The 22,542-nt window shown below is 58.9% G+C and overlaps 1 protein-coding gene across 13 annotated transcripts in view; it reads left to right on the forward strand.

The window, feature by feature from the left end:
* The first annotated feature begins 213 nt into the window (after positions 1-213).
* Positions 214-22,542, forward strand: part of TLE3 (TLE family member 3, transcriptional corepressor) — a 35,470-nt gene continuing 13,141 nt past the window's right edge. For 6 of the 13 annotated variants that reach the window (XM_068958103.1, XM_068958106.1, XM_068958100.1 and 3 more), the window contains exons 1-7: positions 256-662; positions 1,096-1,243; positions 1,362-1,462; positions 1,739-1,802; positions 2,800-2,844; positions 13,865-13,927; positions 14,622-14,726. In XM_068958103.1, the coding sequence (XP_068814204.1) occupies positions 1,220-1,243; positions 1,362-1,462; positions 1,739-1,802; positions 2,800-2,844; positions 13,865-13,927; positions 14,622-14,726 (402 nt within the window). In that variant the 5' untranslated portion in view covers positions 256-662; positions 1,096-1,219. Of the gene's footprint in view, positions 720-1,095; positions 1,244-1,361; positions 1,463-1,738; positions 1,803-2,799; positions 2,845-13,864; positions 13,928-14,621; positions 14,727-22,542 lie in introns of all 13 variants that reach the window. The other 7 variants (XM_068958107.1, XM_068958110.1, XM_068958113.1 and 4 more) reach the window with 2 other exon arrangements.

Consider the following 22,542-nt stretch of genomic DNA (forward strand, 5'->3'; position numbering starts at 1 on the left):
CCGGGCCGGGAGCGCGCAGCGCCGCCGCGCAGGGTGCGGGTGCGGGTGCGCGGCGCTGCACACGCGGCCGCGCCGGGGCAGCCCCGCCGCCGCGCTCGATACATAGTTTCAGACACAAGATGGCATTGTGACGTTCCCGTCGGCGGCGCCCACTCGCCGGCCGCGCTCGCCCGCCCCACGTGGGTTCCCCGCGCTGCCATTGGCCGGCGGCGGGGAGGCCGCCCGGGTTTTGTTACACCGCCGCCCCTCGCCGGAGCGCTCTCGCGGCGGTGCGGACCGCGTGCTCCGGCTCCTGCCTCCAGTCTGCGTGTGGCATCGCGGGGGCCGGGGCGCCGCTGCGCAGGGCAGGGGGCACCGCGGCACCGGCACCGGCGGCCTTTCCTCGCGCCTCGGACTCCCCTGGGCGCCCCGCCCCACGCCTGGGAACCCCCCGGTTCTGGACCCCCCTCCCCCGCGGCCGCGGGATCCTGCAGCGGAGCGGCCCGGCGGCAGCGCGCCTTGTGGAGTTACGGCGATGACGGCTGGAAGGAGCTGAGCTGCCCCCCGCGCCGCCCCCGGCTCGGCGCTGGCTGCCCGGCGGGGAAGCGCGGCGAGAGGCGAGAGCGGCCGCCGGAGTCAAGGCTCGCACTTTGCATGTCTGCGTCGCCCGGAAAGTCGGATGTGTATGGCCTTCTCTCCCTCCTCCTTCTTCTTCTCCATGGCAGTCGTGCTACTCCGGCGTTAGTTCCTGGCTTTGCTTCCCCCTTCTTCTCGCAGGAGGAATATCTTGGGGCTTTTTTTTTTTTTTTTTTTTGAGGGGAGAGCCGGGAGCCGGGGGGGGGCAGAGAGGAAAAGGAGGATCGCGGAGAAAAGCGAGGCGAACGGAGGGGAAGCACCTGGCTCCCCACGGCGCAAGGAGCGGCGTTGCGGGCGGCGGCTTTCCGCCGCCGCCGGGCCGGGCTCCGCGGGCGCGCAGCGCCTCCCCGGCGGTGCGGTGCGCTGCGCTGCGCTGCGCGGGGGGCGCGCAGCGAGCCGACCGGGCCGGGCCGTGCCCGCTCCCCCCCCTTCCTCCTCTCCGCCCCCCGCACGGACTTTCCTCTTGTCTCTTTGTTCCAGTTCTCGGCCTCTCCGGGAGCGCTCCGTGGCCGGCGGGCAGCTGCGCACGTCGGGATCGCCGTAGCGAGGCAAGGCGCGGCGGCGCCGGCGGCTGGCTCCTGTAATCGGCGCCCCCACCCCTGCCATGTACCCCCAGGGCCGGCACCCGGTGAGTCCCGGCCCCCGCGGCCCGGGGGCCGCGCCGCCCCCGCCCCGCTCCGCGCCGCCGCGGGGCCGGCCCGCTCGGGCCCCGGCGCTCAGCGCCTTTCCCTGGCTGCTCCCCGCAGGCTCCGCACCAGCCGGGCCAGCCGGGCTTCAAATTCACCGTGGCCGAGTCCTGCGACAGGATCAAGGACGAGTTCCAGTTCCTGCAGGCGCAGTACCACAGGTGAGCCGAGCCGAGCCGGGCCGGGCCGGGCCGGGCCCCCGCCGCCGGGCCGGGCCCCCCGCCGCCGCCGGGCCGCGGGCGGGCGCCTCGGCCGGCCCGCGCCCAGCACCGCCTGCGCTCACAGCTGCGATGAGCTGCCGGCCTCGGTGGCGTGGCTTCCAGAAGTGCCATTAAGAAGGGCAGCGTTGCCCTTCCTCCCTGCCGCCCCTAACGTGGACTTGTCGCTTTATCGCTGCGGGATCTTAAACATATATTTGTTCTGTTTTATCCTCTTAGTCTTAAAGTGGAATATGATAAGCTTGCTAACGAAAAGACAGAAATGCAGCGCCATTATGTTATGGTAAGAGACTTTAATCAGATTTTGCATCAGACTGCAAATGTCATTAGCTGATAATGGAGCGGTAAACAGGCGAGGGGACTGGCTGTGGTGTGATAGCTCGGAAGGCGAATTGCCCCTTCGGAACAAACTGCCCCCCCCGCCCGGCCGCGGTCTCGCTGCTGCCGCCGGCGGGTAGCGCCGCCCGGGGGGCGCCGGCTGCCGGCCCGGGGCGGCCGCCCGCAGCCCCCTCCCTCCCCCCTCCTCCCTCCCTCCCTCCCTCGCCCGCGGCGCTCGCTCTGTGTTTGGCTGCCGCCGGAGCACCGCAGAGACTTAAAAAGGCTGAAAACATAACGCAAGTTTCCTGTTAACCCCTTCTGCTGCCGCCGGCCGCCGCGCCCCGCCCGGGGCGCTGGGGCACCGCCGCCTGCCCCGGCTCCGCTGGCGGCGGCTGCAGGCCTCTCGGCGCATCCTTCCCCCTCCCCGGGGGCTGGCAGGGCTCTTTTGTTGCCGCGGAAGCCTCTTCGCTAAATTTGCTTTTCAGGGCCATAGGTGGGAAATGTTTTTATTTGCATTTCTAATCGGTTTAACAGGACCAGGCATCCCCTTGTTGAGTAGGGAGGAGGAGGTCAGACCCACTCCCTGGAGTCCCAGCAGCAGCAGCAGCAGCAGTGCTGGACACAGAAGGAAAAAATACATGCTGGCCCCAGTTACAAGCTGGGTTGTTGGCCAGACTGCGGGTGGTACCTGTTCTGCTGGGGCTCGCAGACGCCTGTCACACGCAGCCCTGCTCTTTGTTTTCCTAAGTAGCTTAGGAGAAGAAAACAGGAGTAAGAAGGAGTGTCCTCTTGCTGAAGGCATGCCAGTTAAACCTTATAAACATATGCTTATTACAAGGTATAATTTCCTTGGCTAGAAATGCTTTAAGCACAGTTTTGACCAGTTTTGATTTCTGGTAATAACCTTATGCAAATACCTTATGCTAAATTAATTAAAATTTTTTTTGGCTTTTTTTTCCTAGTACTATGAAATGTCATATGGCTTGAATATTGAAATGCACAAACAGGTGAGTAATTTAAAGGTGGGGGGGAAATCTGATTGGTCTCCTGTTGTCCTTTTCTCAACCTGAGAAAAATTAGATGCTGATTGCAGTAAATGGGGAATAAGTGCAGAAGTCAGGGATGTGACTTTGGGTTTGATCTCTTGGCCCAGGAGCTACATTTGAAACAGTAAGTTTATGGCAGGCTAGTGGGTTTTTTTTGCATGTATTCAGGAGAAACTTAGGTTTTAAAAAATAAGAAGAGATGAAAATAGCATTGACTTACATACTGAGGGATCTGTACCTGGATTAGTATGTCCCGTGCACTTGAAAAATACTGTTATCTGGTGCGTTTTCCTCTGGTTTTGTTATTGGTACAACTTGGCTGTTTTTAAGGTCATACCTCTGATACTTTCAGCACTGCAGCGTGAGACTTAGAAAAGAATTATCTTCTAGGATACTGGTATCTAATGGTGTGTTGCTCAATGTCATGCATTTCTCTTTGCATCTGGAAAATGAAGCAATGTTTGTTACTTCTTTTTTTTTTTTTTTTTTTGTCTTCTCTAATGTATAACTTGCCTGAAGGAAAAAATGTAGAAGGCTATAGCAGAATGTGTTGTGCTACCTTGATAAGATTATAGTTAAAGAGCCTAAAGGCTGGGCACATGATGGTAAAACTTAAAGGAATAAAGTTATTATTGAGATTAGACCTGATTATTTGTGCTGCTGCTGCTTACTGGTTTTAGAAGTAGTTCTAATTAAGAACTTAAGGCAGATATAAGTTGACATGAACTTTACAATTCACAAACTAACCCTGTTCAACTGCAAAGTGTCTTTTTGTAATAGCAGCATCACTTGTCCTAAGTTAAGAAAGTGCTGTTAATAGACTGATTAAATTCAAAGCAGTATGTCTGGGAATCTGCCTCTCTTCCTTACAGGCGGTTCCCTTTGGCTTTCTGGTACATATGCACACAGTAACAAAAATAATTACTGCTTAGTCTTCAGTTTTTTAAAAATATCTTCTTCCATGCAGATAATCCTGACTTCTTTCTCTCCATTGCTTCTGCCTGGACAAAAGTGTCCTTGTGCCTGCAGCCCTCTGCCGTAGCAGCGCCGCGGGTGCCTTTGTGAGGGCTGTGAACAAGCCTGCGGCTCGGGCCCCCTTCGCGGGGGGGAGCCGGGGGCCCACGGAGCGAGGAGGGAGCTCGGGCTGCCCTGGCTGGGGGAACCTAAAGTACGTTTTGTCTTGGTGCAGCCAGAAATATCCCTGAATGTAGAAATTGTACTTAGGCCTGTTGTGGGCTCCTGGGCAGGGCCTCTTCCCGGCGTTGCATGCATCAAAGGGAAAACGGAACCTGCGATCCCTTCAGAAACGCTCAAGGGACTAGAGTGAAGCAAACGATCGTGAAAGCCGCTTTCCTGCGAGGGAATGCATTTTACCACCCGGTCACACGGGGCCGGATCGGCTTCGCTCTGTGCAGATGCTGAGAGATATTGAAATGGTTCTGCAAAACACTGAGTTTCTTCTCCTGCTCAAAGCTTTGCAAACTATTGATATTTCCCAAGGCGTGTAGTGTGTTTTTCACCAGTGAATGGCTGCAACCAAAAACTAGTCTGAGAGGGTTTGCACCACTGGCTGAGCGTCAGGGGCTTGGAGAGGGGTGAGGAGAGCTGGAGGAGAGCTCTTGGCTTCTGCGCTATGTTGATGGGACATTCTGCTCTCAGCTCTGACATCCGCTCTGTAATGCAGTGTAATCAAATATGGTGCCTTCTCCGGTGGCATTTGGTGAGGCAAAGTGTTTGGAATGGTTTCGGAGGGTAACTGAGGAACCTGAAAATGCTTAGTGGCCGTTTCGTCCTAGCAAGGCTGTCTGGAGTCGGCGGAGCGCTGTGTCTTGTACCGTTGCAGCGCGTCCGCGCTCTCGGGGGGAGGGCGAGCGTGGCCTCCCCGAGCTCTGCCCGGTGCCGGCGTGGAGCGGTTCCCGCTCTACGACGTGGCCACGCGTGAACGTTCGCGTCTTGGGTGCCACTCCGAACGTACCGGGAACCCAACCCGGGGTCTGAAGCGCTTTGCTCTGAGCTTTGCTGCCTTGAAACTCGGCAGACCGATATTCTCCAAGCTATTGCAGCCTGCGCAAAGCCCTCCCCGCCGGCTCTGGGTGTTCTGGGTGACACATGCTGCGTGCCTGGTGCTCTGCTGATCCGGGAAGTTTAGGGAGGTGAAGCTGTCTTGTTCTTTAATTGACAGCAACGTGCACGGTGCTGCGGAAAAACAAAGCAGGCGGCAGCTGAAGCTGGCGCTCGGAGCGCGCTTCCAGGCGGAAACGGGGCGAGGGAGCGGAGGGCTGGAGCTGGGAGAGCTCAGCCTGGAGCGTTGCAGGGAGCCTCTGAAGAGGGTTTGCCCCTGTTCTTGACTGCGGCATCCTCGCTAAACACATCCCCTGCTAATTGCAGCCCGGGTCCTGGGTGCATCTGGTTGAGGGTGGCTAGTCCTGAACAAACAAGTTTATCAGCTGACCTGTTTAGCGGTTGACTTGTGTTTATCTGCACACAATCAAGTAGACTGAAGTGCTTGAATTATTCATGCGGTGTCCTGCCCTCCAGACTTGACTGCTTGTGATTACATCTGCTTGAGACAAACATTGATGGATACTTCATCTTTAAGCAAAAGGGGATTGTCTGTCTGTAGGCTTATATAACAGATTATCTCTTCTACACTGAATATTAAGTGTGCACACATGTGTCCATGTGTATTTCTTTATTCTCATTTCGTTTCTTGTTAAGTAAAAAAAAAAAAAGTAGTTTCATAAACAACTCCATATGCAAGGAAATATTTAGGAAGTGACTACCCACTTTGTTGCATATAACGCAGTGAATTGCTCCTTATATCTGACACAGTCTTTCTAGTGAATAAAATACTGTTATCCAAGCTCAGCTTTCTTAAATAAGGCTTGTGCTTTTTTTTATATAACCTGAATGAAACCCTTTTTAAGGTTAATTGATTTTACAAAGCAACTTTCTTTCCCATGTTGTTTTTGCATTGTTTTTATTCAGATCTTTCTAGATAATCGCAAAATGCAATCTAATGGAATAATCATTCCAAAAGAAAAACTAATTTCAGGTTGGGAAACAAGACACCTTGGAGGAGAGAACCTTTGTTCCTGGGTGTTTTTTTTTTTTTGTTTTAAATGCCTGAGAACTCTCCACATAAGCACTTCTTGTTTTTGTGCTTAAACACTTAATGCTTTGGAACAAATTTAAACCCTACTGACACTTGCATGAGGAAAGAAGCCTGCTTTTTCTAGAATATTCCACGAACACAATATACTTTCTGTCGCGCTCGTTAGCGAATTATTACCTGGCACTCCTTGCTAAATACTTCAGAAGCCAAGTAATTTGTTAGCATGATACTTTCAGGTCTCCTAAGGTAGAAACAAACAGTTTTCAGGCAGTTTAACTGCTTGGTGCCACCTGGCCTAGGACTCCTCGGTCGGCGTGAGCCGGCCCGCGCGCGGCCGGTTCGGCCCCGCCGGCGGCAGCGGCGTGCCCCCAGCGGCCTCGCTCGCCTGCGGCTGGCGGTAATTGTGTAATGACTGCTTGTGGCCCGCCCCTCCACACCCCCTCCCCGAATTTAATTCTCATCAGCGAAGCTCTCCACTTTGCTAATAATGATAGCAGCCGCAAATAGCTTTCAACATGCCATTGACAGCCTGGTTGGAGAGAGCACTTGAAATAGTGGTAGACAGCTGAAAGTACCCATAATTGTGTGCCGGAGTGAGAACCACACTGCTCAAGGGCCTTATTTTCATGTGCTTAAAGAGACAATATCCTGGTTTCAACAAATGCTTCTGGTGCTTCATCGGTGGTATGATTTACTCCTTTCCTTTCTCTGTCCTCCTCCTTCCACTCCTTTCCTGTGCTTGGTTAGGGTTTTGTGGTGGGGCGTGCAGAGCGCAGCAGGCTCTTGGGCTGCTGAGGAGCACGTTGGGTCGGTACGGACCGGTCTGGCCCGTTCTGGGAAGCAGCTTCAACGTGCGCGTGGAGTTACCGAGGAGAGAGCTCGGCTCCTCTGCGGGAGTTCGTTAGCGTTGCGGGCGAGGACTTCTCCTTGGGATCTCTCACCTCCTCTCTTGCGAACCATCAAGCGACGCTGGCGCCCCGTTAGCGTGGCCAGCAGACGGTCGCCCGTGGACGGCCCTGCCAGCCCCTGTTGCTTCAAGGGTTGAAGCTTGCAGTGGAAAATCTTTATCAAGTTTTGGCAGGTTCCTCGAGAGGAGGGAGGGCCAGCTGAGCTGTGCCTTGCATTCAGCGCCATGTCCCTGGCCTTCGTCCCACCCCGTTTGAATCACTAAGCAAGGGCAAGTATTATTGGCGATTAGTCTGGTGTGGCCCAAAGTCTGGTCCTAAACTCCATCTGAAGCAGCTTGTTCTGATGCACGTGTCTGACTCTGGATGACCGCGGGGCCTCTCGCGAGCGCGGGGCAGCTGCGGGCCGGGTCGGGGGAGACCCGGACCTGGGGCTTTCTGCAGGGTGCTCGGAAAGGCTGCGGGCGTGCGCCTGGGACGCTGCGCCTGAGCAGGGCGTTTCTGCAAGTGTCGCCGTCCCCTTCCCTTGGGCGTCCGTCACCAGGCTGGCCCGAGGGCCCCGAGCCCCGCGGGGATTTGGCCTGGGCCGTTCGCGGTGGCGTGCTGCGCGCCGGGGCAGCTCCGGGGCGCGATGTGCGGGGCGGCGGTGAGGCCGGGGCGGTCTGGCTTGAGAAAAGTGAGGTAGCGGTGCAGCTTTTGTTTACTCGCTTGACGGAGGCCGAGGCTAAACTGGTTTGGCCCAGCGAATGCTGCGGGGCACGGTGAGAGCGTAGCGGGCTCTGGGGCCCCCGAGGCGCTGGTGGTCTGGTTTCAGACTGCAGCTCTTCCTGCTCGCGTGTTTTACGGGGTTTGCAAGGCTCCTCGGTTCAGCGGCGCTCGGCGTATCCTGCGGCCGAAGGCAGGCAGCGTTATTTTTAAACTTCCCTCTGCCGCGTCCAGGTGTAAAGATGACAAGATGCGAGGCCAGGCCTGGGGACCCCTGCTGACACCCGGCCTTGGGAGCTATTTAACACCATGCCGCTGCGCGCGGGCGTCCCTTGACTCGGCTCCAGCGGCGCCTGTCTGTGCCCTTGAGCGCCGCAGGTTCTGGTGGCTGTTTTGGCCATTTTAAGAGCGGGCGTCAGCGCTCGCGGCCCGTGGCCGGGCAGGCCGTCTCTTGACGCGGCAGATTTATAGCTGGTGCAAATGTTCTCGCTCGCCCCCTCCCTGCTCGTGAAACACCAAACCAGAAGTGTCTCCTGTGCGGCAGCAGGTCAGATTCCTGGCAGGGGCGGGAGGCGGAGGGGGGATTAGTCGGGATTTCAGTCTCTCCCGACTCCTTGCCCTTTCTAACGAGCGCGGCGGAGCTGGCTCTGGGCATCCCGCTGCCTCAGGTGAACCTCGAGCGAGCGGCGGCCCCGTCCATCTGGGGCGTCAAGCCCGGCGCGGCGGGTTTCTCGAGGGGGGCAGGCGGCAAGGCGCGGGGGTCCGCGCGGCCGGGGCGAGCGGGCTTTGCGCTCCGAGCGGCGCCTCCGTTGTCGGCCCCGCGGGTGCAGGCTCAGCCCTGAGCGTCTTCTGCTCTCCGACAAAACGCCCCTCGAGGAGGACGGGGTTGCAGGGTGCGAGGGCGAAGCTGGGTCTTGTGCCCTGTCCTCGGGCCCGCTGTGGCTCTGGGCGGGAGGGCTTGCACCCCGAGACCTGCCGGGTGGGTTGCGATGGCCTGGGGTCCTGGGCATGGCCCAGCAGGAGCCTCTGCCCTGGCCCCTCTCCTTCCGCCGCTCCTGCCGAGCGGAGGGTTTGGGTGGCTTTGTCCCCGCATCCGTCTCCTCTCCAGCATCGGCCCGGGAGGGGACACGAAGCCTGGCGCCGGGGAGGCCGTGCCTTGGACCGCGCGAGGACTCGAGGTCGGAGCCGTGCCGCTCCCGCTGCCACCCCCCGGCTCGGCTGGACCCCGGTGCACGGCCGCGGCCTGCGGTGGAGGTGGCCGCAGGGAGCAGCGCGGCGGCTGACCTTAGCTGACGGCGGGGCTCGGGGGGCGGCACCGGGAGCCACCCGCGGTGCTGGCGCTCCCCTCGGCGCCCCTGCCCGCCTTTTGTCCAGCGCCGATCGGCAGAGCCGATGCCGTAGGCAGCCCCAAACGCGCCGCGGTGCCCTCCCGCGGCAGGAGCCGCCCGGCGGCGCGCGGAGGACTCGCGCTCTGCGGAAGGGGCCGCCCCGCGACGGGGGCGGCGTGAGGCCCTCGCCTCCTCCCCGAGAGCCCACCAGCCCCTCTCCCTCCCGGTCAAGCTTTGAGCGGGCACAACCAGAGTTCAATACGCCTGAGAACGGGGAAAGTTGGAGTGAAGGAACACTTAAGGATGATTGAATCGCATGCTAACAGGAAACCTCACAGCTGTAAACGTAACGCTTTGGACATCTAATACGTTCTTGCTTGCTGAGTTCCACGTGGGAAGTCTCTCTCTTTGCGGAGCATGAAGTTTTTCCTCAAATTCTGGTCGGAAGATTGGGCAAAACCGGACTTGAATCCGAGGGCAGTTGTCCTTTGTGCGTTTTGTCTGGACTGCGGCAGTGCTCGACAGCGCAGGAGCCGCCTCTCCTTCCTCCGCTGCGCCGACCTGTTTGGATGTTGGAGTCTTTCCTTCCTTTACACCTAAACGACCTTTCCAGCTCGTGCTGGCACCACTGTTTTCCCTTCAAGTAAGGATTGAATTTGTTCTAGAATTTGTGAGGGGCTAGCAAGAAAGAGCTAAGACGAGCTCCTCCTGAGGAGTAATCGCCCTGAAAGAGCAATGCATTTAGTGCTTGTTGCATCAAGAATCCAATAGGTTTCATCTGAAGGAATAAATTTTTAATGGAGCTGTAGTTTATATATAATCTAATCAATACGTCAATGCCAAAAAGGCCTTTAAAGAGGTTTACCTATCGCCGAGCAATTTGTGATGTAAGCAGCACCGTGGTTATCTGTGGCACCGCCGCGCTTTGAAGTCGTTGTGTGCTGCCGGCCCGGGTCAGCCTCGCCGGGGCGCGGGGAGGGACGCGGCCGGCGGCGCCTCCGCGGATCCCGGCCCGCTCGACCTTCCTTGCGCTGCGACACCCGTCTGCAAGCGGCACCTTGGCTTGGTTTAACTTTTGCATTTTAGCTCATGGCCTGATTTTGTTTAGGAGAGCATGGGGAGTCGGTGTCAGGGAGCCGAGCAGTCCCGCAGGGCGGAGGTAGCGGGTGCTGGCTGGAGCAGCCTTAACGAGCAGGTCGGGCTGAGCTCGGGTGCCGGCGTTGCCTTACCGGGTGGTGTTTCTCGGACACCTTTCCCGTGTGCTCCCAGCAGCTTGGCAGTGTGACGTTTGCAAAAAATGTTTTGGGAACTACGGATGAAAAGTCCAAAGCGCGTTTAAGACTAGCGAGATGAAGTTGCGTTTGGCGAACGCATTTGGAAGTTCGCGCTGGCCAGAGCCCTTTCTCCTCGCACGCAATCACAGAACGGCCGAGGCTGGAAGGGATCTCTGGAGATCATCTGGTCCACCCCCCCCTGCTCAAGCAGGGTCCTCTAGAGCACGTTGCACAGGATCGTGTCCAGGCGGGTTTTGAATATCTCCAGTGAAGGAGACTCCACAGTGTCTCTGGGTGACCTGTTCCGGTGCTCAGTCACCCTCACAGTGAGGAAGTTTTTCTTCATATTGAAATAGAACTTCCTGTACTTCAGTTTCTGCCCGTTGCCTCTTGTCCTGTTGTTGGGCTCCACGGAGGAGAGCCTGGCCCCATCCTCTTGACACCCCCCCACTTCAGATACTTATGCACATTGATGAGATCACCTCTCAGTCTTCTCTTCTCCAGGCTAAACAGGCCCAGCTCTCTCAGCCTTCCTTCATAGGAGAGATGCTTCAGTCCCCTAGATGCTCCAGTCCCTTGATCATCTTCATAGCCCTTCACTGGACTGTCTCCAGGAGCTCCATGTCTCTCTTGTATTGGGGAGTCCAGAATTGAACACAGTGTTGCAGGTGAGGCCTCCCCAGGGCTGAGGAGAGGGGCAGGATCCCCTCCCTCGACCTGCTGGCAACGCTGCCTAATGCACCCCAGGATGCCATTGGCCTTCTTGGCCACAAGGGCACATTGCTGGCTCGTACTTAACTTGTCCACCAGGACTCCCAGGTCCTTTTTGGCAGAGCTGCTTTCCAACAGGTCAGTTCCCCAGCCTGTGCTGGTGCATGGGGTTGTTCCTCCCTGGATGCAGGACCCTGCACTTGCCTTTGTTGAACTTCAGGAGGTTCCTCTCCCTTCTGGGCAAGGATATCTTAAATGTATAGACTTCCTCGTGAACCTTGCATCCTGGTGTTTAGGTCATTACAGTACTGATGTCTTCAGACTGTAGCTAGCGCACCTGAATCTAAAATGCAGTAACTTTCAGATGCCTCCTGCTTGAAACAGAGACCCAGCAAAATCTCATGACCTCTAAAAGAGCTAATAAAAGCATCAGGTGTAATCTGATCACCGGGATGCTTTCTGAAAAGACTTCCAGAAATATCACCATCTCTTTGAAGTGCAAACTAGCAATGCCAGAATAAAGATACTGCCTTTTTATTTGTTTTAAGCAATGTGCCATTGCATGACCAAATGTGGTTTGTAAGAGGCTCTCGGAGTAAGCCTGTGAGCTCTAGTGGGATGCGCTGTCTCCTGGGAGCAATTTCCTCTGCGGGCATAAGTCTGGGTTAGGAAGGTTTGGGGTTCTCCAAGCGCCTGCTTGCAGTATTGGTGTTCTGTGACCCATCAGCCATTTTCTTGCTTTGGTTTCTAACCTAGCATTAGGCCAATCCTGACGAAGCGCTTCTAGCTTCTACCCAATTCCCTGAAGCAAGTGGCGTGAATTTCCCCCCTCAAAACTACAATATTTGGATTTCCAGCGTTTCTGTCCCTTTCTCACCAAGAGGATAGCTTCTGGCCATCTCGTGGAAGAAGCACCTTGCAGATCGAGAGTGGTGTGTGGGAAAAGCTGGAGCGAGACCTAATTAATCACTTCTGTTTTATTGATAACGAGCTGTTTGGAGCGATCAGAAGGAATTTTTTGGCGTTTGATTGCGTTCCAGGGCTCCGCTCTGACCATTGTTGCCGCATTGAATCTTTATGGCTGTTCAGACCTTGTTTGAGTTGGACCAAGAGCTGTTTTAACAGCTGCCTTGGTCGGTACGGCTGCCCGACTTAACTCTTGAGATGCAGGCGTGCTCTCCGCGATGCCGCAGGAATCCTGCAGGAAGCTCCGGTGCTGCTGGCGTAGCCCCGCGCGCTGGCACCAGCCTCAGGGGTGCACGGTGCTGAATTTCTTACTTGCCGTAGTACGTGGTCAAAGTGGGTTTTTCCTCTTGGCTGGAGCTCTGGGGGTTGAAATCGCATTTCCAAGCGCCTGGGGCCAGCTGCGTTCGGGGCTTTAATGCGGAGCCTTTCCCCGGGAGCTGCGTGGGGCTCGTCTGCCCGGCTGTCGCGTCATGGCCCTCCGCCTCGGGGTCCTCGTGCGGCTGGGAGTCTTGGTGCTAAATGTCAGGATAGGGCCTGCCCGCCATGAAATTTAGATTTCTCTGCAGTGCTGTAGCCTTGGATTGGGTCCGTGGTGTTTCTACGCCCACTTTCAGGTCTGTTTGTGGAGCAAGAGCGTTGTCCAGGGAGCACGGGACAGATCCGAATGGGAGCTCCTAGCAGCAGGGTTTAAAATACGAACTGCTGACTCGCATGAAATGTGAATCCGGGTTTTCACTCGAGGAAAATGTTATTCCAAGTTAATAGAGATGTTGCAGAAACCACACTTTGACAGCATAGGCTGTTATTATTAAACTCCTAAATTATGTGGTCAAGCTGACAGGTGTAAATGGTTATGGGTTAAATTTCTTGAGTGTGATGTAAGGATGGCAAAAGTAGCTCAAATGGCTTTAGTTTGGGGGTGGGGAAAGATCTCGATGAAGTCAAGATCAGAGTAAACCATACATTGTTCGTGGTACTGGCCAAGACTTTCTGTTGACTAAACACTTAATGCACAGGGCGGTTAATGTTTGCAGAGGTTTCTCGTGAAGAAACTTAACTCCTGCAAATAAGCACCAGGAATGGAACGTGATCTCGACAAGCTGTCACACACACGATTCGGGCTGAACGTGCAAAATCCATTTTACATAATCCAGTCTTTTCAGAAACTGTGCGGTTGGAGAAGTCTCCCGAATTGTGGCAGGCAGCACGGTGCAGCGCTGCCTCCCACGCAGGGAGCTGCACCAGCTCCACGTGCGAGCAGGGCCCTTGCCGGGCTCCCTTTCCAATGCAGCAGGGTGGTGGGAGAGATGAGTACTCGACCTTCGCGCTTCGGGGAGCACCAGCTACCCTGATGATCGGGTGCTCTGTTGGATGCCCAGATAAATGAGCAAGAATCACAGCTCCGCACTGCAGTCCCAGGCTTAGCTGTTTGATAGTAAATGAAGTGGTGTTTATCTGTGTAACATATTGGAGAGGAGGTTATTGAAGAGCCAGTATGAATAGTTTCCGTAAGTCTGTTGTTGCTAGAAGGCTAAAAATTGTTTTTGTAGCAGTTCAGCTTTGCACTGAAGGGATGCATCCTAGTGGGCTAGAACTAGCAAGGATGCCTTGCCACTGCGGTCTGTGTCTTTAACCTCTATTTTCTTGAAACAAAGGAAGTACAGGCTAGTGTGAAGCTGCTGGGGTTGGTTTGCAACACTCGGTCCCGTGATGGAAGCGGGACCAAAATGTCAAAAAAGTATGAAGTGGGGAGAGCGCGCCCGTGTTCCCAAGCTGGCGAGCGCGGAGCACACATGAGTGCGCTTTCGTTGCCTCTTTTGGGAGTAGCTGCTTCCTCTTGTGCAGCCAGGAAGGGATGGGGAGGAGATGCAAATTGCTTGTTCTGAGAAGCTTAATTTTAATGTTTTTAATGTCTCTGTGCAGTCCACACAAGACCGCTTTGTACTAACTGCTGTCTTTTTTCTTCCCTTTTTTTAGACAGAAATTGCTAAAAGACTGAATACAATTTTAGCTCAGATCATGCCTTTTCTGTCACAAGAGGTAAGGACGTTTTCACGCTTCAGACAGGGGATGGAAGTGCTCCTCTGTGTGGGTTTTCCCCAGAAAGGCAGCGCTGTTGCTGCTGGGGGCAGGGCGCAGCGGGGGGCGCAGGGTGGGAGACGGGGGCAGCTCTTCGGTGCTGCACGAGACGCGGCGCTGGGACCCACGTGCATGCGATGGGACCCTCGGGGAGCAGCAGAGCTCCCTGCTCGGGAGGTGCAGGCGCCGTGCCGCTGCGCCTGGAGGAGGAAACCTCCCCGGCGTCCGCCCCGCAGAGCCAGTGCCCTCGGAGACTGCCTGGCCGTCTCGGTGTGCGCCCGCGCTCCCCGGGGGGTTGCGGGCTGCTCCGAGGGTCAGCGGGATGGGGCTGGGGAAGGGAAGCATATTTGCAAGAGGCTTTGCTTGGCTGCACGGGTCTGCGCCCCCTCCGTGGTGCACCGAGCCTGCAAATCGAGAAAGGGCTGAGAGCTGCCAGGCGGGTTGCTGCTGCCCGCCATGAGTTATAGCGGGGGGGGGGGATTGCGCCCCAGCCCCTCGGCTGCTGCGGACACGAGCGAAACAGACGAAAGGGGGGTGCCGAGCTCTCGCCGGCCGCTCTGTGCCGCGGCCGCGGGGCTGGGGGCACGGGGGTCCCGGCCTCGCTCTGCGCCCTCGCAGCCCGCTCTGACGCCGCCGTGAACCTTTGTCCCCTCAGCACCAACAGCAAGTCGCACAGGCTGTTGAGCGTGCCAAGCAAGTGACAATGACGGAGTTGAATGCTATCATCGGGGTACGTGGACTTCCCAATCTGCCTCTCACCGTGTGTATACCCCTTTTATTCCTATCATTTACCATAGCCAGAGACAATCCTGCGCTCAGGTGGCGTTAAAGAAGGGCGGCTTGCGGCACCCCGGCCACCCCGCCGCCTCCAGACAGCCCCAAACCGCCAGAAACCCCCGACTGGGCATCGAGAGGGCTGTGGGCTGGGACCCACCGCGCAGGGCAGCGGGGCCGCGTTGCCCTCTGGGCACTAATGCGGCGACAAGAGCCCGTACGGGCTAAGCTTGGTGGCCTCCGAGTTTGGTAGCCGGCTTCTGGCCGTGGTGCCGTGTGCCTGCCCTGCCCGTGGTTTAAAAGGCCCCTGCCGCGTCCTCCAGCTCCTCAGCCCGGCTCCCGCCTGGCTGGCGGTGGCTCTGCCCGCTGGCGGCGGGCTGGACCCGGGGCAGCTGCCGCGGTTTTCCAAGGGGAGCGGTCCTTAGGGGGTTCCCAGTTTCGGGGCAGGTGCGCACCAGCCAGCCCTCCTGGAGGTCCCTGAGCCCAGGCATGTCTCTGTTTGTACTGTTGATGTGAAATGTGCTGTAAGCTTGACGGAGTTGTTGTTCCATGCATTGAGTTACCCACTTGAATGTTACCAGGGTCTAGCGCAAGGATCTCCTGCCTTTTAAGACTAACGATTTTTATTGTCTCTTTAATTGATGTAACGGTCTCCTCAGTCCCACAGGAAACTTGCCCTGTATTGAAGCCCCAAATGGCCTTATCTGTGGGACACTCGAGTCCCCGGTCATGGTGTCCTTGTGTGCTGACTTTAGACTTTCATTAGAGCCCTTCTGGGTTTAGGTATTTGTTTTTTTTAAGTAACTATTTACACTTCTTTCTTAAGCTTCAAGGAAGCTTCTCCTTCATGCCTCTGAGCTTGTATTTAACCTGCTCTTGTTTCTTCATGCTTTTTAATGAACCCTTTTGGAGCAGCCTCATCGTGGCTGTGGTGGGAGCTGTTGCCAGCATAAAGCTCTTGTTGATTTTGTATGTCCCGTGAAACTTGAAGACTCTATACATTTTTCTTTTTTTATGGGTAGGCGTAAGTGGAGGAAGGTGCTCTGGATTGCAGCAACCTTTAAGGTAGATCAAAGCGTTGGCTGCAGCCGCTCGCCTCTGCCCTGGACGTGTTGCAGTGGGACTGGGTTGCTGGTGCCCACGCGGAGGCACGCAGTGGGAACTTGGCTAGACATAGGAGCATGCCTCGTTCGTTCTGCGCTGGCGTTAGAGTCCTTGTGTTTAAGATGTTGCAGATCATGCTTGTGCACGTGCCTGGTGTGGCACGCGTTTCCCTGGGAACTTCTCCTGTTGCCCCTCATCGCTGGGAGCAGATGCGGGCGCCCGGCGGCGGGCTTGCTGCAGCCTCGCGCCGGGGCTCTCGTGCTGTCTTGCTGCCGTCAGTGTCTCGTGCCTCCTTTGCCTCCTTTACCGGGAAGGTGAACTCTTGAAGCCATAGCAGAAAACCTGAAAAGGAGGGAGACGTTCTGCTTTGATGGGCTTCTTTGACTCATAGTTAGGAGCCAAGGCAGCTAGAGGCAGATATTGGAATTCAATTAAGGTAAACGAGCGAGGCCTGTGACCCCCATTTTCAAGGTAATTGCTTCCTTGGATCAGAGCTAACGCAAGTGTCGTCCCATCATTAAGCAGCCAGCCATTTAATCGTTTTGCCTGACGAACTTTCACAAGGCAGGAATTATGGGCAGCAGAGGAGAGCGTTGAGCTGTGGGGCCGCGCTTGGCTGCACGCTCGCAGCGAACCCGCAGTTAATCCAGGCAAGCGCTGCTGCGGGGCTGGGGAGAGGGGAGGGCTTGTTTTTTTTTTTTTAATTTTTATTTTTATCTTGTCAAGGGAGGGGCCCTGAAGCGGCTGCTGGAAGGAAGATAGCGAGAAATCACTGTCCCCTTTGGTCATTGAAGAGGAGGGCAGAGCAGGGCGCTCCTCCTCTCGGAGCGCGGCGCAGGAGCGCGCAGCGGGTTGGCGGCCGCCGCGAGGGCGGCGTCGCCTGGGAGCGTGGGCGAGGGGCCGCGCGGGGCACAGCGCCCGCTGCAATTGCAGCGCCGCGGAGCACCCGTCCGCTGGGGCAGCAGTAGCAGCCCCCGGGGCCGCCCTGACGAAGCGCTGTTGCACGCTGCCTGCGGTGGATCCAGCAGCGGGTAACCAGCCCGCGGCGCTGCGTGCACCCGGCAGCGCCCAGGCCCTTCCCGGGGTGCAGTTTGCACCGCTCTCGTGCAATGTCCGCACAGTGCGGGTGCCAAACGCTCCAGCTCCTCGTGCCCTTGGGTTTTGTGCTCGTTCTCGTGCCCGCAGGGCAGTGGGGAAACGAGGATCCCTCTGGCGCTGGGGGTCTGTGTGCAGGAGGTGCTGCCTGCCGCGGCGTGGGCAGCGGGGCGGCTGCGGGTCGGCATCGCCCGGGCGGGAGGGCTCGCCGGCAGGGTGGCACGGCCCTCCGCTGCTGCACCTGCCTCGTGACCCCTTTCGCAATGCAAAACTGAGCGCTTCTTACTTCTTCACCGAACTGAATTTCTCCCTGTTGTGTGCGTGCACCAGTTTGTTATTGTAGGGTCGCTCATGTGGGGCGGGAGTGCTTGTGTTTGTTTTTTTGCTTCTCGAGTGGAGCGCGATAGCGCGCTGCGGCACGTGCGGGCTGCTGGAGCGCAGCGGCACCCGCGAGGACCTCGCCGTCCCGGGGAGAGCCCGGCGGCGCAGCCGAGCTGCGCGGGGGGCTTCTGGGACGCCTTGTAGCAAGAGAAGGCAATTCCGCTTCTACACCGCATCGGCATCTTGGTGCAGGTGCTGAGAACAAAACTGACACACACAAAAATGCACCAAATCATTAAAACCTTTTTCTCTTTTTTTTTTTTTTTTTGCCCCTTTTGAGGTCAAGAACTGTTAATTTTATGCATCTAGGCCATTGTCTTACAGTTCCTCTGCTTCAGGCTTCTGTGAAATTGAGCCCTTGATTTGGTTATAGCTCTGGAAATGATTAGACTACTTTACTAAATTTAACGCAAGTGGTGAACTTAAGTGGTGAACCATTAAATCAGTTAACAAAGGCATGAAGCATGATGTACATAATCCAATTAAAAACACTCTACATACGAGATATTCCTTGCCAGCCTTTCTCGCAAATCGTAACCTCTTCATATCTTAACCATATTTGTCTGGCACATTCCTCGAGATCCCAGAAGGAAAACATCTTTGGGTCTGTGCATCTCCAACCGACTTCCTTTTGCTGGGCTGAGGACTGGAGCGAGGGAGCCGGGCGCTGCTGAATTCCCACCCTGGGACTGCAGGGCCTTTTCGCAGGAGAGCTGCTGGCTACCTCGGCAAAGCCCCCGGCCACCGTCCCCGGCAGCCCTCGCCTGGCGTCTTCCTGGGCCTCTTTGGTCTCGCTAGCGCTCCGCTGTCACTCAGCATTAGGTTTGTAAAACACTGTTGCTCAAGGGTGAGGTCCTGGCTCTACAGGGAAGTAAAGCCAGTTCTAGGTCGCACCAGCAGGTGAAAAACCCAAGTGCAAAGTCCTGAGCTGGTTTTAACTTGTTCTTCGGCTCAGGCATGTTGAGGAGATGTTGAAAGGGCACCGTGGCCCTGCGAGGCTGTATGCGAGCCCAGGATCGGCTGCCGGTCTGAAACCCTCATAAATACTGCATCGTTTGCACTGCTTAATTGGACAGAAACGTGATCCCGCTCGGAGGCGAGCGCCCCAGCTTGTCCGCGCTGCCAGGTGACGCGTGGGGCACTGACCCAGCGCGACGGCCCGCGGGTGCTGACCCCGGCGCTGGGGTTGCAGGGATGCGTTGCGGAGGGCGGAGGCGGCAGGAGGGGTCCCCGCCACCCTGGCCGGCTTGGTCTCACCGGGCACCGCGGTCTGCCGCCCCTGGAGCTGCGGGTTTTAAGAACAACCTTTCTCGGAGAAGGGAGCTGGAGGTGGAGAGACTTTTCCAGCAGGGCAGGCGCTGGGTGGACAGCGCTGCTGAGCGACCCCGCTTCCTTCCCTCTGCTCGGCCCCTTCCGTGGCGTCTCCAGGATGCAACTTTTTAATGCCGCGCAGGAGGGACAAGTATCGACTGCTCCGCGGGGCGGCGTGCACCACCACAGTGGAGCAACCGGCCGGCGAGAGCGGCGGAGGCGGGCGCGGGACCGGCGAGAGCAGCCCCGCAGCGGCTTGGCGGCAGCGGGGCGGCTCGCAGCATGGTCGGGGTGCACGCTAGGCACGCGATCCCTGCGCTTCTCCGTCGTCCGGAGGTGTGGATGGCGGCGTGAAGGCGGCTCGCAGCACGGTCGGGGTGCGATCCTGTGCTACTCCATTGCCCGGCGGTGTGGACAGCAGCGCCGAGGTGAGACCGGGCCGGATAGCAGCGGCTGACGCAGAGAGGTGACGCTTCCACGCGATCTTCTGCTACGCGGGGAAGTCTCCGAGGTGGTTTCTGCTAGCCCGGTCCCGGCAGCCAGAGGGGCGCAAACGGCTCGCGAGCGCTTGGGCTCGCATCTTGGGTCCCGGCAGGACGCTGCGTCTTGACGTTTGTCTCCCCGTCTCTGCCCCGGAGCTGGGATGTCGCGGGGGCAGTTTCGGAGGATGTGGGGCCGGTGCCACGCAGTTCACCGAGCTGTTGGATGCGCTTGTTTGTTGGCGACTTAACAACAGGAAAACCAAGCAGTTTTCTGCTCCAGTGGAGGGAGGAGCTGGGCGAAGGTGGGGGCGTTCTCGTCTTCCCCCTCTGCCCCGACCGGGTGCTGCTGTTCCCCATCTGGATGGGGCTTAGCCCAGTCTCCTTGGGCTGTGCCAGGACGCTGATGGCCGTGGCGTGGACACGGGCATGCCCCAAACCACGCGCCCTCCTCTTTGCCCTGGGGCGAAGGGCTCCCAGGAGGAGCGTCCGGGCGGCAGCGCTGGGTGCGTGTTTCCCCCCCCCCCCGGAAAGCTGCGGAGAGGCTAACGGTAAAGCGCCGGATCTTGGTGCGTCCCAGCCCCGGGGTGATGGCCGCTCCTGGAAAGCTCGCGGGAGAGAGGAGTGCACTGCGCTGCAAAACGTTTGGAGGCCGTTCTCTCGAGGCACGCTCGGCAAAACGCGCAGCCCGGCCTCGGCCTCGCTTGGACGAGTGGAAACCGCGTGAGACTTGGACTGGAAAGAGCCTCATTAATTTCCGTGAGAGACTGGGCTCTGTTCTCTGCTTTCCGGGGGCTGGTGTCCGCACACGCGCGTGGCGAAGAGCGAGCGCCTCTCCGAGGGAAGTGGGTGCCTCTGGCCCCAGCACAGCCCAGCCGGCGGGCTCCTGCTTGTGAGGACAGAATAACTTTTTTTTTTTTTTTTTTTAATAGCATTGCAAATGCCTAACTGTCTTCTAGATTTGGCTTCTGCCCTATCTGAGGCCTTGTTTTTTTTTGCGACCTGGAAGAAGCTGCATTTTAAGATAACTCACATCCTCTCCCTGAAACAGCAGCTACTCGCTTTCAGATCTGACCCAGGCTGCGTCCTCGGCGGGGATTTCCCCTGTCCCCTCGCACAGGGCTGAGAAACCGAAAGCTTGGTGCAGGTGTGGGTCGCCTGCCCGGCTTTCCCGCGCCCGGCTCTGCCTCCCGCCTGGCCCCGCTGGGCACAGCGGCAGCATGTGACAGCAAGTCACCGATTCCTGCTACTACTTAAAATAGGCCCTTCTGATCACAAGTGCCTGTTCGAGGAGGGTGGAACCAGTGCTTCCCCAGAAGAAATGGCCTCAGCGTGGGTTTTTTTTTTGTTTTTTTTCCGCTCCCCGAGAGCCGCGTCCTGGCTGGTGCTGGGGGACGCAGCGGGAGCGCGGCGGCTGCCGGGTGCTGGCAGCGTGCGGGAGGCGCCGGGGCGCTCGCTGCCGGCGGTGGGCTTGCTCCGTCCTGGGCGCGTGGGACCCCCGCGCCGTTGCCTGTGGCCAGCCGGGGGTGCCGGGCCAGTCACCCGGAGAACTTTCTGCAGCCGCCGAGGTCTGCCCCTGCGGGAGCCCCTTCCCACCGCGTACTTGCGCTGTTGACACAAGGCTCCTTTGGAGCTGCCCAGGGTAAATAACCCCCCGGCGAGAAGAGCCCGGCCGTTACGCGGGGGAAGGCCGCCGGCGTGCCAGGCTCCCCCAGCACCTTCTGGATCCACCTCCCGGGGCTGACGGGGGCGGAGGGTCCCGACCTCCGGGCCCCCTCTAGTCCCTGCCCTGCTGCGTTCAACCCAGTTGTCCCCGTTTCCCAGGCGTGTTGCGTAAGCGGCGGGCTGCAGGCTCCGCGCTGGCGCAGCTCTGCCCCGCCGGGCGCCCTCCGGGGCGGCCGAGGCCGGGCTGGCTCTGGCAGCGTCCCGGCCCGGCTCGCGGAGCCTCGGCGGCGCCGGGTCCGCCGCCGTCCCTGGCCGCAGGAGCGCGCGCTGAGCCCTAGGAGCCCCCTCGAGCTGGGGCGCCGGCTCTTGCCGCAGCCGCCGAGCCGAGTCGCTCCGAGGCCGTGCCGTTGGCGGGCTGCCGGACCCCCTCTGCCTCCTCCGGGGTCATCTGCCAAGCGCAGCACGGTTTACCGGGAAGCTGCCTGATGCGGTGACCCGCTCCGCCGTGCTTGGCCGCGGCGGAGAGGGGCGAAACCCGGTAGCGAAGGTGGGGTGGAGGAGCCGCCGGAGTCGGGGCCCGCGGCTCTGGGGGCGGGCTGGCATCCCGTAACCAGCCCGCTGCCATCTCAGCTTGCCCTTCAAGCCGGTTTGCATTGCAAGCAGAAATTCAAGGGATGCGTTTGGTTTTTCTCCTTCCTCTCTCCTAAGCTGTAGTTTAGCTTTTTCCAGCCGAAAACGAGCAGGCTGTTCCCGCGCCTGGACCCGCGTCCCCTCGCTGGAGCCGTCGCTCGCCTGCGCCCCTCTGCCTGCAGCTGCCCTGCAGGATGCGGCCGCCCGTTCCTGCCCGCGCCGCGGCCCCGGGGAGCAAAGCAGGGCAGGGGCCGGCGCCGAGCGGCGGTTGCCGAGGCTGAGGGTTCGCGAAGGCCGAGCGAGCCCGGCTGCGTGCGCCAGGAGGCGTTGCAGGCGCGCGGGCAGAGCTGAGCCCGTCCCCAGGCGCTGCGCCCGGTGGCCCGGGCGGCTCGCCTCGTGCCGGCGGTCCCCAGGGCAGGTTGCGCCGCTAGCGCCCGGGTGCCCGACGGCGGTGGGACCCGTCCGCGGTCCGAGCCCCGCGCGGGCTGCCTCGGGGCACCGGGCTCCGCGGAGCGCAGGGGCAGCGGTTCCCGCGCGGGCGCCTGCCGCCCGCGACGTGCGACGCCAGCCCCGCTTCTCGCGAGCGCGCGGAGGCACTTTGCAGGCGGTTTTGTCTTCCCTGCCCAGCGCCTTAAAACTAGTCCCTCGCAGACGAGCACAGATTTTGCTTTCCGAGGGGGCGTGGAAGGATGCTCGAGGTTTCTTTGTCTGATCGAGCCTCGCGTCTGGCGCTCCAGCCCCCCGAGGTGCGTCCTGCCTCGCGGGCCGCGTTGCCTTGCCCTCTTGCTTACGTCCGCTGGGGAGCGGAAACAGCCGGATCCGCAGCGATGACGCCAACCGCCGTGAATCGGAGAGGAGACCGGCGGCCCGGGCCCGGGGGGAGCGTGCCGCGGAAGCGCTCGTGCTCCCTGGCCGCGCCGCAGGCGCCTGCGGCGGCAGCCGGCCCCGCGGCGGCGGCGATCTCCCTGCGGCCCCGCTCCTGGCTCGCTAACGAGGCTTCTCCTTTCAGGCGGACGAGCTGGGCAGCTCTCACCGGGTCTCGCCCTCTCTGCCCTTGCCCCGACGTGACGCCGGGCACGGCCCTGCCCGGGGCTCTTCCCGCTGCCGCGCCACGGCTCGGCGCCTGCGTGGCGTCGC

Source organism: Struthio camelus, chromosome 12 (assembly GCF_040807025.1).
Source record: "Struthio camelus isolate bStrCam1 chromosome 12, bStrCam1.hap1, whole genome shotgun sequence".
NCBI lineage: Eukaryota > Metazoa > Chordata > Aves > Struthioniformes > Struthionidae > Struthio > Struthio camelus.